Source organism: Canis aureus, chromosome 29, assembly GCF_053574225.1.
Source record: "Canis aureus isolate CA01 chromosome 29, VMU_Caureus_v.1.0, whole genome shotgun sequence".
Taxonomy (NCBI): domain Eukaryota; kingdom Metazoa; phylum Chordata; class Mammalia; order Carnivora; family Canidae; genus Canis; species Canis aureus.
Genome location: NC_135639.1, coordinates 25,396,021 through 25,409,504, shown reverse-complemented (window position 1 = coordinate 25,409,504; position 13,484 = coordinate 25,396,021). Strand labels below are relative to the sequence as shown.

At 55.2% G+C, this 13,484-nt stretch overlaps 2 protein-coding genes across 12 annotated transcripts in view; one reads left to right on the top strand and one right to left on the bottom strand.

Moving 5' to 3' along the window:
* Positions 1–2,873, top strand: part of NEURL1 (neuralized E3 ubiquitin protein ligase 1) — a 79,534-nt gene extending 76,661 nt beyond the window's left edge. For 4 of the 5 annotated variants that reach the window (XM_077877778.1, XM_077877775.1, XM_077877776.1 and 1 more), the window contains one exon: positions 357–2,873. In XM_077877778.1, the coding sequence (XP_077733904.1) occupies positions 357–595 (239 nt within the window). In that variant the 3' untranslated portion in view covers positions 596–2,873. The remainder of the gene's footprint in view (positions 1–356) is intronic. The other variant, XM_077877777.1, reaches the window with a different exon arrangement.
* Positions 2,874–3,909: 1,036 nt separating this feature from the next.
* SH3PXD2A (SH3 and PX domains 2A) overlaps positions 3,910–13,484 on the bottom strand; it is a 234,516-nt gene continuing 224,941 nt past the window's right edge. For all 7 annotated transcript variants that reach the window (XM_077877769.1, XM_077877766.1, XM_077877767.1 and 4 more), the window contains one exon: positions 3,910–13,445. In XM_077877769.1, the coding sequence (XP_077733895.1) occupies positions 11,478–13,445 (1,968 nt within the window). In that variant the 3' untranslated portion in view covers positions 3,910–11,477. The remainder of the gene's footprint in view (positions 13,446–13,484) is intronic.

The following is a 13,484-nucleotide window of genomic DNA, read 5'->3' as shown; positions in this document are numbered from 1 at the left end:
AGATAGGATAGGCTCAGTGAACACTTGTTGGGTGGTAATTTCTGGGGTGAATCCCACCCTGCCCCGCAGCTGGGCAACTTTCTCCCGAGCACTTTTTAGCAGACAGGGAAACCCAGAGGATAGCTCAGGAGGGGCCTTCCTTACAAGAGCGTGGGCTGCCTCCCTTCCTCCATTGCGCTTCTCCTCTCGCTGCCGCCCGGGGCCCTCATCGGGTGCCTCCTAGTGCCCAGGAAGTGGGTTGTCAAGGTAAACAAGCAGATCCCAATAAATGGAGTGAGACACCAGGGGCTCTCTTCTCATGAACCTGGGGCCAGACCGGGCCATGTCCTCACTGACTGGTGTCCACTTGTCCCCAGGGACGGCCCCCAACTCACCAGTGAGCCTGCCTGAGTCGCCAGTGACCCCAGGCACAGGACAGTGGAGTGATGAGTGCACCATTTGCTATGAGCACGCAGTGGACACGGTCATCTACACATGTGGCCACATGTGCCTCTGCTATGCCTGTGGCCTTCGCCTCAAGAAGGCTTTGCACGCCTGCTGCCCCATCTGCCGCCGCCCCATCAAGGACATTATCAAGACCTACCGCAGCTCCTAGCCCGTTGTGGCTGCCCCGCCACCCCTGCACGCCTGCCTCCTCAGGCTTTGGCCCCACTCCAGCCGAGGGGCAAGCCAACAGGGCTCCTCCTCTTCTTCCTCATCTTGGAAACTCTTTTCCCTTCTTCATTAAACATGGGAAACTGAGGCCCTCAAAGGTTTGGGAAGAAAGGGGATATAGGGCAGGGAGGTGAGGGGCAGATACGAATTGCCCAGCAGAGAGGAGGGGGGGAGTTAGCTCTCTCCGTCTTTCCCGTCTCTGCACCCAGCTCCACCCTGCATGCTGAGGGGCTAAACGGGGGTCTCAGCCTGTCCTAATCCTTCCCCATCTGGGGCAGTCTGCAAGGAAGTCCTCCAGTCCATGTGAGAGTTAGAAAACACGTTTCTTCTGGGCAGATGTGTCCCTGAGCTAGGGCATTTAGGAGTATGGCCTGGACTTCAGCCTCTATTTGTTCTCTTAGCTAGCTGCCCTTGAACAGTGTACAACCTGCTCAACAGCCCTAGGCAGGCAGCCTCTCAGCTGCTACCTTACTCTCTGACCTGTATCTATCTTCTCCTTCCTCTCTTCCCTGTCCCTCAGGCCTGGCAACCAGGGGGGAAGGCCAGTGGATGCCTCTCGCCCTGGGCAGGCTGCAGCCCCCATGCCATGTCCCTCTCCTACTCACCCAGGACGGGTGGATGGACAGGCCACAGAAGGCTCCAGGTTCTGGGTCTCTGACCCTGTGCCCTGGCGGAGATGCAGAGGGCCCCTTCCTGGCCACAGCCTTTCTGTCCCAGTCATCTCGTGAGATGCTGCTGCCCAGGGCATCAGCCTCAGTGTAGGCAGCGTCCGTCTTGTGGCAGGGTCTCCAAGAGCAGGTTTGCATCTGTGCTCTGTGACCTGTCCTCTGGGATCTCAGTGCTGTCCTGGGCCTGGCTGATACTCAGACTGTAGCATTCCTAGGCACGGCCAGGGTGCTGGAGTGGGGGTGGGGGTGGGGTGCCCTGGGGTAAAACCAGCCTTTTTTCCTTACTTTAATTTATTTATTTATTTAGTTTGTGGGTAGGTCTTTGGGGGAGGGGATTGAGTTGCCATCCCCCGGACCCCTAGAAATGGTGCCCTGGTGTGCGGAGTACCTGGCGAAAGAAGGCTGCAGAGGTAGTTATCACTCAGAATCTTCCCCAGGCTCCAGCACAAAGTCCATAGCCATCTCTATTTACCGTGAATTAGAGCTCCATAAAAGGGGCTGAATTTGGAGGCGGCCTGTCAAATTGTGTCCATTTTACAAAGAGATAGACTGAGCCTCCTTAGCCCTGGGGCTGGTGAATCACCCAGAGCCACAAAGTGCCCTTCCTCTCTGGGCTGCAGCAGGGTTAGCAAAGTTGGCTCAGACGTGTCAGGAGGCCCCAGAGCTTCCCCTTCCATGAGGACATAAAAAGTTCTGGAAGGCTGAAGGAGGGGAGTCTAGCTTGGGCCAGGGAACACGGCTGGGAAGGTCTACTCATAGTAGAGCAGGGAGGCTGTTCTTAGGAAGGCTCTTCGCCTCCAGGAAAGATGGAGGGAAGGGGCCTGGTCCCAGCACCTCTGGGTTACTCCTGGTTCTGGGGTGGAGTGTCCCCTGGCCCCTGCTCTTAGGCTATAGCTCTCAGCCTTGCCTGCCCTACTCTGATAGGCCATGGGCTAGGGCCTCTCTCAGAGTCTCAGCCTGGTCCCCCACCTCCTGCCAGGCTCCCAGCCCTCTTCCCCCTCCAGTGGCTTTTCACGGCCATCAGAGACTCTGCTCGCTGTGGCTGGCAGAGTATGGAATTCTAGGCCTGGCCACCTGCGTGGCCCTGGCCAGGTCATAGCCCCTCTCAGCCTCAGCTGCAACCTCTGTAAAATGATTGTTTGGGGGAGGAGAGCAGACTCTCTGTGGGACTCTTGGGAGTTCTTTGGTGAGGAGGCCCTATGGGGTGGTGGGTGGGACAGCACCAGGGGTTAGAACACCAGGCTGGGCCTTTGCCCCTGCCTTGCAGTGGGTCCCTAGAAAGTCATGGTTCCCCTGTGGGTCTCTGTCCCCAGCCACTGACCCTGGAGACCTCTTCCATGGGAGTAGGGTGGGGTGGGCCAGGGGGTGACCCTCTACAGTCAGGAGTCTCATGTCAGAGGCAAGGGAAGGTCTTAAGTGCAGGGGCTGCGTGGCTTGAGGTTTGGGGAGAGGAAGCCATCCGTATCACCGTCTCTGTTAGTGCTGGGATAGTTGCTGCCTCCTTTGTGAACTTGGATCGCTGTGATTGTGAATAAAGGTGATTTCGTACCAGCCTGAGGGCTGCGCTCTGCTGTGTGGAGGGTTGGGGAGGGAGGGAGGGTCGGGGTGGGGGTGAATGGCCAGGTGTCCTGGAAATGGAGGGGAGCCAGCAATGGGGGAAGACTCCCTGGAACGGGGGACTGGAGTGTGACCTGGGACTTGGACAGTAGGGGCTGGAAGGCCAGATGAGCCTTGTAAGTTAAAAGGGAGAAGCCACTGCCCTTTGGTGGCCTCAGATGCTCGGATCCTTGAGGAGCTGTGTTTACTGGGGCAGGAGTAGTGAGAGTCCACAGGCCTGCTCAGCTCTGTGTTAAGGCTGAGGTGGGCTCAAACCTGGCCCCAAACCCTCGTGGGGTGACACTGCCATCTAGGGGCTAATGGGAGGATGACAGATCCATCACACAAGTCAGGAGGGGCCAGTATAGGTGACAGCTGGATAGGAAAGGGAGGCCCCTGGCCAGGGACCTTTAAAGAAACCTAGATGTGCTCAGTATATCAGTTTGGCTGTAGGAACTGGGAGTGGTGGAGCGGGTCTGGGGTGTGGGGACAACGTGGGCCTCATGCTCATTTGGTGGGGCTGGGACTCCAGCACAGAGCATGCCTGCCTTCCTGCCCCCTCTCCTGGGATGATGCTCCAGTCCCTGTGCCTGGACAGCCCAGCCCTGTGTGCAGATGGAGTCCAGCAAAAGCAATGGAGGATCAGGGGTTCTGAGCTGAGGGGCCAGCTAGGCCTGCTGGATGTGGGTCTTTTGCCCCAAGATCTGCATCTCTCTTTTCTCAAAGCCTTGGCCACTGCCCAGAAAGCTTCCTGAAGCAGGGGAAGGCAGGGGAGTGGGGGAAGGGAGGAGGAACTTGAGCGTGGCTCTCCGCAACAAAAGTGGCCACTTACCTGCCTCCCCTGCCCCCTACACCTCCCCACCCCCTCACCCCCCCTCCAGCCTGGCGTCCTCAGAGGGCCAGAATGCTGTGTTCTAGATAATGTGGCTTTTGCCATTCAGCTGGATGGCTTTTCTGATGGCAGGGAGAATTAAGAGGTGATTCTGTTCAATTAAAAAGGCCAAAAACTTTATTTAGTTTTCTGGGAAATACAAGATGTAAACATAAACAAAATACAAAACAAAAAAACCCAAATCTTACAGTCTAGAAGCATGCCAAGACAGAGTATTTTCTGCAGACCAAAGAGTCCCGTCAGCATGATATAGGACACCTGGAAAGTGGCAGGCCAAGGGGTTGGGTCCCTTCCCCAAGGACACTGCATTTTTGTGATGAGGAAAAAAAAAAAACTATTAAAAATATTAGAAACATGGAGATAGTTTAGCACCACCATGGATCCTGGAAATTTTTTAGCACTCAAATTGACTGCGCTGAGTTCAATGTCCTTTCCTTCAGTTTCTCTGCTAAGGGCAGAAGAGAACACAACCCCCTGCTGACCCCACGGAGCCTGCTAGGAGCTGGGAGGGATTAAGTGGACACCATGAAGAGCCCCCCAAAGTTCTGGAGCCTCAGAGACATCCAGCAGTTCACATGCAACCATGCAGTCCACAAACCACACTTTAGGGACCTGCCACTCACATCTTCATTCATAAGTCACCTCCCTGCAGGCCTCTCAGGAATTGTCAGTGAAACCCTCTTTCCATCCTATGTCCCGGTAAAAAAAACCAAACCAAAACAAAACAAAACCCCCAAAACCTGTTGTAGAGAACAAGTTGCAGATCTGAGAAAGGTGGCTCTGTTGACCCTTCTTTCTCTGAAGTAGGTGCTTATGGAAAGGTGCCTTGGTGCCAGGCCACCGAAAATGAAGGGCATGTCTGTGGAGGAGTGCGCACGGCACCTTGGCTTCTGAGTCACACCTGAGGTGTGACTCAGCAGGCCGAGCAGCCACGGCTATCAGTGGAGATTCTCACGAATACTGGTGTCAACAGAAGAAAAGATGAGGCTGCCTTCCTCCCAGACATGCTTGGTGGGATCTGGACCCTGAGCTTCCAGTTTGGGGGCGGGGGTCATTACTATACAATCCATTATGCTCACTGGTCTCTAATCGATTCGAGCAATTTGAGAGGCTAGCTCTGGGTTGGACAAAGGGATGTGGGCAAAACCTGCTGGGAACCTAGGGGATGGAAGAATGTTCTGGAGTGAGAGCCTCCAAACTCAAAGATGGCTTTGTTGCTAGCAACTTTCCTGTCCCCACTGAGCAAATCAAGGACTGTTCCTTAGCAATATCCTAAGGACCCAGGTTGTGGCCCAGCAGGTAGCTGTTTCCTCGGGTCAGCCTCTTCTGTGGCCAAATCTTAGGGCTTTTCCAACCTGTTCTGGCTGGACCCTTGGGTGTTGAAACAGTAAATTCCTTCTGTACCTGTTCTCTTTCTCCTGAAACACTCAGTATTGACTTCTTCCTTCTTTTGAATAAAGACTAAACTCCAGCCTCCAAATCCTCTCAGCCTTCTCACACTTTTCCCTTTCTGCCTAGAAGACATCCTCTTCTGGAAGCCGCCTTCCCAGGGAAGGGACAGTACGCCCAGCTGCTCCAAACATGCACACACGCATCACGCCAACGTGCCTCTCGCTTGCCTCCAACATGCTCGAGCCGCCCTTCTGCTTTAAAACAATTCTCTCACATGCGCTCTCTCCCTCCTTTCACCTCCTGAGGCCCAGCCCTTAGCCAGGGTGGTACTGGGAACTAAAGGAGGAACCTTCATCTCCAAAATCCATTCTCTAAGGCCACTAAGTTCTAGGACTGGGATGGGAAAGGGGGCTGATTGTCAAGGTCAAGTGCAAACCCAAGATTCAAAAGTTTGGATTGGGGAAAGGAGATTGCATGGTAACCCTAATAGGAGGTTGGGATCACAGCCTTAGAAAGTAGAGCCCTCTACTCGGTCTGGGAGCACCAGTGAGCCCAACTTCTGGCTGCGGATCTAGGCGCACAGGACAAAGTAAGAGGGAGGCTGTTTTTCCTGAAACAAGGCTGCAACCTCATCCTGTCACTGTCTCTGGTCACAGAACTTGAGAACCACTGAGGCCACCTCAAATAGGGATCACGATTTAGGCAAAGACCTCAGTTAGGTCAAGGCCCCCCTACGCTCCCCACTGTTCCTGTGACATGCCCAGTTGGGGCCTGCAGTCTGGTGTGCGTGCACATGCGGGTCTACCGACCTATGAGCAGCAGGCTTCCCCACCCCAAGCAGCATGACCACCCTCAGAAACACAAGAACTGAGGGCTAGTGGCTCTTACTACCTGGGGACTCCCGCAGTGATAACATGCATGGCAGCGGGCGGGGTCGGCCTGCCGGACAGCACATCTGTAGGTGGTGACCCAGTCCAACCGCATCTTCATTTTGGAGCCCGGGATGATGGCCTAGGCTGCTTCTGCTAGATCTGTTAATGCCAGTGTGAAGTTTCCAACAAAATAATAAAATAATTACAAAAAAAAAAAAAAAAAAAAAGACACATTGCACTCTCCAGCCAGAATTACGTGTGAGTAACACACACTTGCTGCCAGAAGCTGCGAGTCTCATGGGACCTGCCCAATGCCAAGGACTTGTAAAATGGAGACAGCTTGCCCGGTGTTTATTCTCTAACCCCGTGCTATTTAGTTCAAGTGGGAAATTACCAACACACACACACTCACTCACTCTCTCAACACACAGCCCTCAAAAAAAATGAGGGAATCTTAATTCTTCAGCAATGTGGATGATTCTCTTTCCAGAGAGCTCTGTATCGAGATTCTCAAAGATTGGACACATAGATGTATACACTCCAAGGAGAGACACCCACACACGGGGGCACAGTCCCACTTGGGGCACACAGATCCATATTTGTACAGAAATTCAGCAAACGGAGGGGTTGGAGCAGCAAGCATACAGTACTGGAGATGGAGAGGACAAGCCTGCGAGGACGTCCCTGGAGCCCCGAAGGGCAGAGCTCCAAGGGCTTGGACCCAGAGACTTCCCATCCTGCTGCTTTCTCGACCAGCGCCAGGTGAGGAAGAGGCCAGCTCAGTTACCCACTGTGGGAAGCTGTCTACAGAGACCTGAGTAGGCCCCTTAGATGCTTCTCTCAGGCCCTCTGGGAACTGTCAGGTGTTAATTAAGCAAGAGGCAGGGCTCACTCCTCAGGCTGAAGTCCTTGAGATGAATGGGTGGCCCAAGCTTAGCACCAGGCCTAGCTGCAGGCTTGTGGGAACTGGTGTCTCACTGGGGTATGTAGGGCTCAAGGCACCCACATATCCCTGAAAAAGGATTTGGTTACATTAAGGGTTCCTGCCCATAAACTGAACTGAGGTTACATAGTTTTAGAAAGATTCAAACACACATCAAAAGGATCATGGCCCAAACATCAGGAGACTGGGGTGAGAGAAGGCTGCTGGGAGTGACTTTTTGAGACCGGCCTTTCTGGGCAGCTGGCTGAAAAACAATGGAAATGAAAACAAGGAACCGTTCCTGGATGTCCTTGCTCTGCTCCGAGGGCTGGGGCCCCGGGAGGTCAAGAGCCCCATGCCTCATCCCTGAATCCCTCCTGGGCGGAGGACACCCAACAGAAGAAGGGGCTGCCCTCTGGGAGGGAGCCCTGCCACCTTGCTGGGGGGCGGGGGGGGGCAAAAGATCAATATCCAGAAGGTCACCTGTCTGCTCCAAAGCTATGGCTCCCTTCCAGCAGCCCCGCCTCCTCCCACTGACACACGGGGCCACCAGGCCTCCCGCCACTGTCCCAACAGGCCCTTGCAGCCCTCGATAATATTGCACTTTCCTGTCTCTCAGATTGTTTTCATTTTCGATTGAGAATGCAAAGTATTGGGAGAGGAAGGGGAAGTGAGTAACCTTAAAGAAATAATATATTAGTTAAATACAAAAAAAAAAAAAAAAAACCAGGAAAAATAGGGGCTACTTTTTTTTTCCCCTAAAATAAACTACCAAAACAATGTCTAAACTTAAATAGTTCTATGCCTACTCTGCAAATACTAGTAATATGAAAATAATGCTCAACCGAAATTCCCTTGTCTCTTTTCCTTAGACGATAAAAGTAGTAACATGCCTTGCTGAGGAAAGCGATGGATACAAATACCAGTAAGATATGCTGCTCTAACATCTGAAAGTGATTAAAACGGTTCTATATAATGCCTTCGTCAAGATGGAGAATCGAGAGGAAGAAGGAGAAGCCTCTGAGGGCAGGCGAGGGGTGGAGGGCAGAGGCTGGCTGGCAAGACAGGGCCCCGCCACGGCCACCCCTCCTGGCTCTCTCTCGCTTCCCCCGAGGTCCCTTGGCCCAGTGGGAACAGCGTGGCAGGCCCAGGGACCCCAGCCAGGCCCACTGTTTGAAAGTGGGAGAGAGATGAAGACTTTTTTTTCCCCTTGTAATGAAAGAAAAAAAGTCTTTAAGCTGAAAGAAAAAGCACCAAATGATGCATCTTCGGGCATTATATAAAGCTCAATAATGACCTCAGAAGGGCTCATTATGGTTAAAGTTGCAGTATACAGCAATACAATGCCATTTCACATTTTCAATCGCAACTAATGGGAAACTGGGTTTGGACACTGCTGAGATTTCATTTTTCTTTTTCCTTTTTTTTTTTTTGTCCGATCTGGTGGTTTTCCTCCAGATGGGTCAGAGCCACAGGGCCCTCCCTCCTCCACCTGCTGCTGGCGGTACCCTCCAACATCACAAAGCAGCTCAGTAGCTCTAGGGAAAGGCCCTCTTGCCCAGGGTGGGGCTAGGAGTCCAGGGGCACCAGGCCTGGCATCCCCTGGCATGTCTGAGAGGGACTGGCATGCACCCTTCTTGCTTCAAGTATTCATATTATCTTTGGGTTTGCAGGGTTTGTGTTGTGTTGGGAGTCAGGGCGTGATGAGGGGGTGAGGTGCGAAGGTGGGGTATGGCAATCCCTAGTCACTGCCCAAATCTACATGCTGTCACCAGGTGGCAGCATTCCCCACTTTTCCTTAGAGGCCTGAGCAACTCCCAGCCGTCCTCAGGGGGCTGGATGTCACAATGTAAACATGATGACCATTTGATAAACTACAATGGGGATGGGAAGGAGCGCAAGGATTGGTGCAGTGGGGTGCAAGGATTGGAGCCATGAACTAGCTACGTGGTTCTGGAAAGTAATTTCCTGTCCTTGGGCTGCAGTGAAAGAAGGGAATGGGATGGAGTGACTTTCGAGGTCATATGGAATGACTATCACTTAGAGCACTGGGGATTAAGGAGAGAGGGTCCTGGGGGAGCATGGGTGCTGGAGAGCCCCGGGGGGCAGTGCAGACAGTGAGGAAGGGCAGGGAAAGGCAGGCTCTGGGGAACACCGTGGTCCAGTCCCAACTGAGATGCTCTGTGCTTGGCAGATGCGTCCTGCACTCCCTCCTGGCCTGGCTGGCACGTTACTGATTGAACTGGCTCAGTGCAGACATTGGAGGAACGAGGCCGCTGGGGCCCTCCCCCTGGAAGACAGCTACATGGAAGGTCCTTTCACCCAATAGTCACTCTACTTTTAAATTTTATTTTAAATAATCATAAATTACTTCTTTTTCTTTTAATAAATATGTGCTGCTTAAAAATGAGAAAAGTATATACTGCATCTTTAAGTAATGCACTTTGCTCTCTGGGTTTCTTTCCATTCCACCTTATTAAAGTGCATTAATTAAAAAATAATGAACCACTTCTTTATCATTATTGTTCAAATAAGTCCAAATAATATTAATATGAAGACACTAAACCACTACCATTAGTACTGCAACCTAGCAGATTAACTCAATATCCTGCTCTATTTAATACTGTCCAGCAGAAGAAAATTAACTAATTTCAATTTTAAACTCACAAACAAAACAAAAGGAAACAAAATCTCACCACGGCCCTTCAACAAAGAACAGGAGCAGTCTGCTGTAGCTGCCAGGCATCAGTGTACGGGAGGGAGGAGGGCCGGGGAGATGCCCAGGCGAGGCCTTGGGGATGTGGGGGCGGGTGGGGCATCAGGCACGGAACACAGGGTCTCGAGCCGATCTTCAGGCAACATACACTGCCTGGGTGGGGGGCAGGGGTACAGGGAAGGCCTTTCCTCCTTTGTAGAAAACACCAACCCTTAGTCCAGGCCTCTGGCAGCTGAGCTGGTGGCTGTGAAGCCCGATCTGTCCACAGTCAAGGCACGTGTGGAATTCCACTCCCAGCACAGGGGGAGTCCTTGGGGAAGCCAAGGCTTCCAGAGGGTCCCCTCTGAAACGTCAACAATTGAAAGACACAACCAAAGTTGACAGGGACTTTATTCTCTCCTCTCTTCACGGGGGCACTGTACTCTGGGAAGGCCAGAGCGGCTCCCAGCCTGGGGTCCTCCATCTTTCCGGGTACCTGTGGCATCAGGTGTAGGCAGGGGGTGGCTTGTGGTGACTGGCCCATCTGGGGTCCCCTTGGCCCTCGGTGGGGGTGCTGGGTACTTCTCCAGTTCCTGCCCGGGCGGGAGAACATATGCAGAACGGCGGTCACCCAGCAGCTTGAGTGCTGCCTCTTCTGGATGAGCCCCTCCTCCCTCCTGGGGACGGTTCTGCCCCCCGCTGAGGCATCTCTGCTCTGCCAAGTCTGGGACCTGGGCCTTCAGCCCGGGTATTGTCCGCAACAGTGGAAACCAAAGGAAAGGACTTCGGCTCGTGGAGGGAGAGAAAGGGAAACGCAAACGAAACCACCAACCTCCCCGTGAGAGCACAACAGAAAAGCCCCATCTGCTCATTATCCTGTCCCCCATGAGGCTGACCGCCCTCCGGCCCCCAAACAACCCCTAAAATAAGACCAAAACCCAAGGGCTGACACAGAAGCCCCAAATCAATAAAACTCTCCCAAAACATGCAAAAGAATTGCCCACCCAATAACGCCCCAAATAAAGTCTGTGCAGATGGTGAAGAGACTGACGGCTTTGCCCACCCTCTCTGTAAACTCTGGGGCTGCTGGTCCAACACGGACAGGATGCCCCAGGCCGGGCAGACTCTCTCCTCAAGGCCAGGGACGGTGTCGGGTAAGCAGGGTGATCCTCTCTGGCACCTGCAGAACTGCTTTTCCTTCACCCAACAGACACTGACTGTGGCCTGGCCCCGGGGCAGGCTGAGCTCCCAGGAGACGCCTTCCCAGCCCCAGAGCCACCGAGGTGGGTGGGTGGTGACGGTCCCGGAGGAAACCAGCACAATTCACAAATACAGGTTTAGGGTGATACAAGCGCTACCTCCGGTGGCAAGGTGCTAGCAACAGAAAGCAGGCTGGGTAGGGGCAGGGCACGGGAGGCCCCCGCCATCACATCTTTTCCAGATTTGCAGCCAAGGCACAGTTGGGAGTTCCTGCGGGGCCTGTCCCAAACGGTGCCAGGTCCATCAGCCAAGTCACCGAGGTGCCCGCGTGGGGCTTAGCTTCCTCGCTTCTGCCTCGCTTCAGACCTGGTGCTCCCCTGCCCGTTCGCTTCCCTGCTCAGTGTGGGCCGCCGCCAGACCTTACCTGCCAGCTGGGAGGCAGCCCAGAGGGGAGCATCTCTGAGGTCACGCATTCTGCAGGGCTTACCGCTGGCCCCCCACCCCCTCCCAGTTTCCCTTTCCCCTTGGTCTTCACCTCACCGCTCATCCACACCAAGGCCGGGAGGACCCATGCGCCCCCCCACCGTTAGTTCTTTTTCTCCAGGTAGTTGGAGGGCACCCAGCCTTTGAAGGGCTTCGCCCCATCCAGGATTTGGCAGTACCACCAGCCGTTGGGGTTCCTCTCCAGGACCTCCATGGACACCCCCTCCTGGAAGCCTGCTGTCTCCTCATCCCCCTCATAGTCCGCAATGGAGACATACACGTCTTTGAGGTTGTTGTGGATGAACTGGGACTTCTCGATGGGCTTGGGGCGCACAGGGGACACGGGGATGCCGTTGCGCTGGGCGGGCAGCAGAGGTGGGTCCGAGCCCTGGCTGGCAGCCCGTTCGGCCAGGCGGCTCTTGGCCTCCGCAGCAGCGGAGCGCGCAGTGCTGAAGGAGGAGTTCCGGCGGACGCCTCGGAGGCCATCGGTGGCTGTCAGTGACTCGTTCCTCCGCAGGGCGCAGGACAGGTTGTTGTCCTTGGGTGGTGGGGATACGAACACCGACTGGGGCCTGACTGCCACCTGCCGCACTCCGTTCCTCATCTTCACTGCCCCGGCTGCCGAGGTCTTGCTGAAGCCCCCTGGGGGCTTGGAGGGGATGGGCGGTGTGGCCCTCTTGTTCTGGTTGACTGTGTTCAGCGCTTGGACCCGCTTCTCGATCTTTTCCAGGCTGTCTGACTTGCCCTCATTCTGCTTGCTTTTGGCGCTTCCAGGGTCTGGCTCTTTGCCAGAGGAGTCGGGCTGCTCATCCTCACCAAGCACCAAATAGTGGGAGGGGGCCCAGCCCTCCAGCTCCCCAAATCTCACGTACCACCAGCCGCTTCCCAGCTTCTCGAGTACCTGCACCTCCACGCCCGCGGGGAAGCTGATCTCCGAGTCCTGGACCTTCTGGTAGGCGCTGCACGTCGTGTAGGAGGTGGCCTGCCCTTCTCGTCCCTTCTTGGCGGGACATGGGGGTGTGGCGGCTGGGGGTGTAATGAGGTCCGCAGAGCCTCTTCGGGAGCCCTCGCCGGGGCCTTCGAAGCCTGTCTGCGGGGGCAGCTCTGAATCCTCACTCTTCGAGCCCTTGAGGCCTCCCCGGAGCTGGCCTGTGGGTCTCAACTGGCGCCGTAAAGTGCTGATGTCCATCCTCTCTTGGCTCTGGGACTCTGCTCGGCTCAGGAACGGCTTGGGCCGGACTGATGGCTTGGCCCGGGCACATGAGGTTGGCCCAGCCTTCAGGTCGGCATCCCTTTTTGGTCCGACCGTGGGGGTGCCACGGATGCCTGCGTCCGAGGCAGAACGGGGCTTCAGGTCGCCACTGTTCTTGGATAAGGAGGAAGAGGAGGAGGAGGAGGAACAGGTGGTATTGATGGTGATGGACGAGGAAAAGGAGGCCGAGGAGTGGTTCTTCCCCAGTTCCGCCTGGGCGTTCTTCTCCGCCTTGAGCTTCAGGAGTGATGACGATTTGGGGGAGCCTGATTTGGGGGAGTTTTTCCGGGCAAGGGAGAGAGGGGAGCCTCCGGGGGAGTCACTGTCCCGGGAGGAGCGTCTGGCTGACAGGGTGTCCTCTGCACATGGCCGGAAGCCCTCGTTCTCATAGATGGTCTCCTCCTCCAGGGCCACATCCTCCGAGGAGCCGCCCACCCGAAAGCGGGCCCGCTGCAGCGAGGAGGCAGGTGAGGGCTTGTGGCTCTGGGCAGGCCGCCGGTCTCCCGAGCCACTGTCTTCCGTGGGCTCCTCACTCAGCTCCGGCTCTGAGTCGAAGCCAAAGGCAGGGATGTCATACTCAGGCTCCTCGTACTTGAGCTTCAGGGGGGAGTCCTGGCTCTCCGTGGAGCCCACTGGCCCCTCCTCGGCCTCCTTGGGCTTGCTAGGAGGTGCTGGGGGGGGTACCTTGGGCCGAGTCAGTGTGCTCGTACGGCGGCTCAGGTTGGGCTTCTTGCGCTTATCGATGTATGATGCAGGGGCCCAGCCCTCCTTCTCACCGATCTGCACATACCACCAACCGCCCGAATTCTTATCGATGACCTAGGGGAGAGGGTGGGCAGGCCAGTGAGTTGGGAGGAT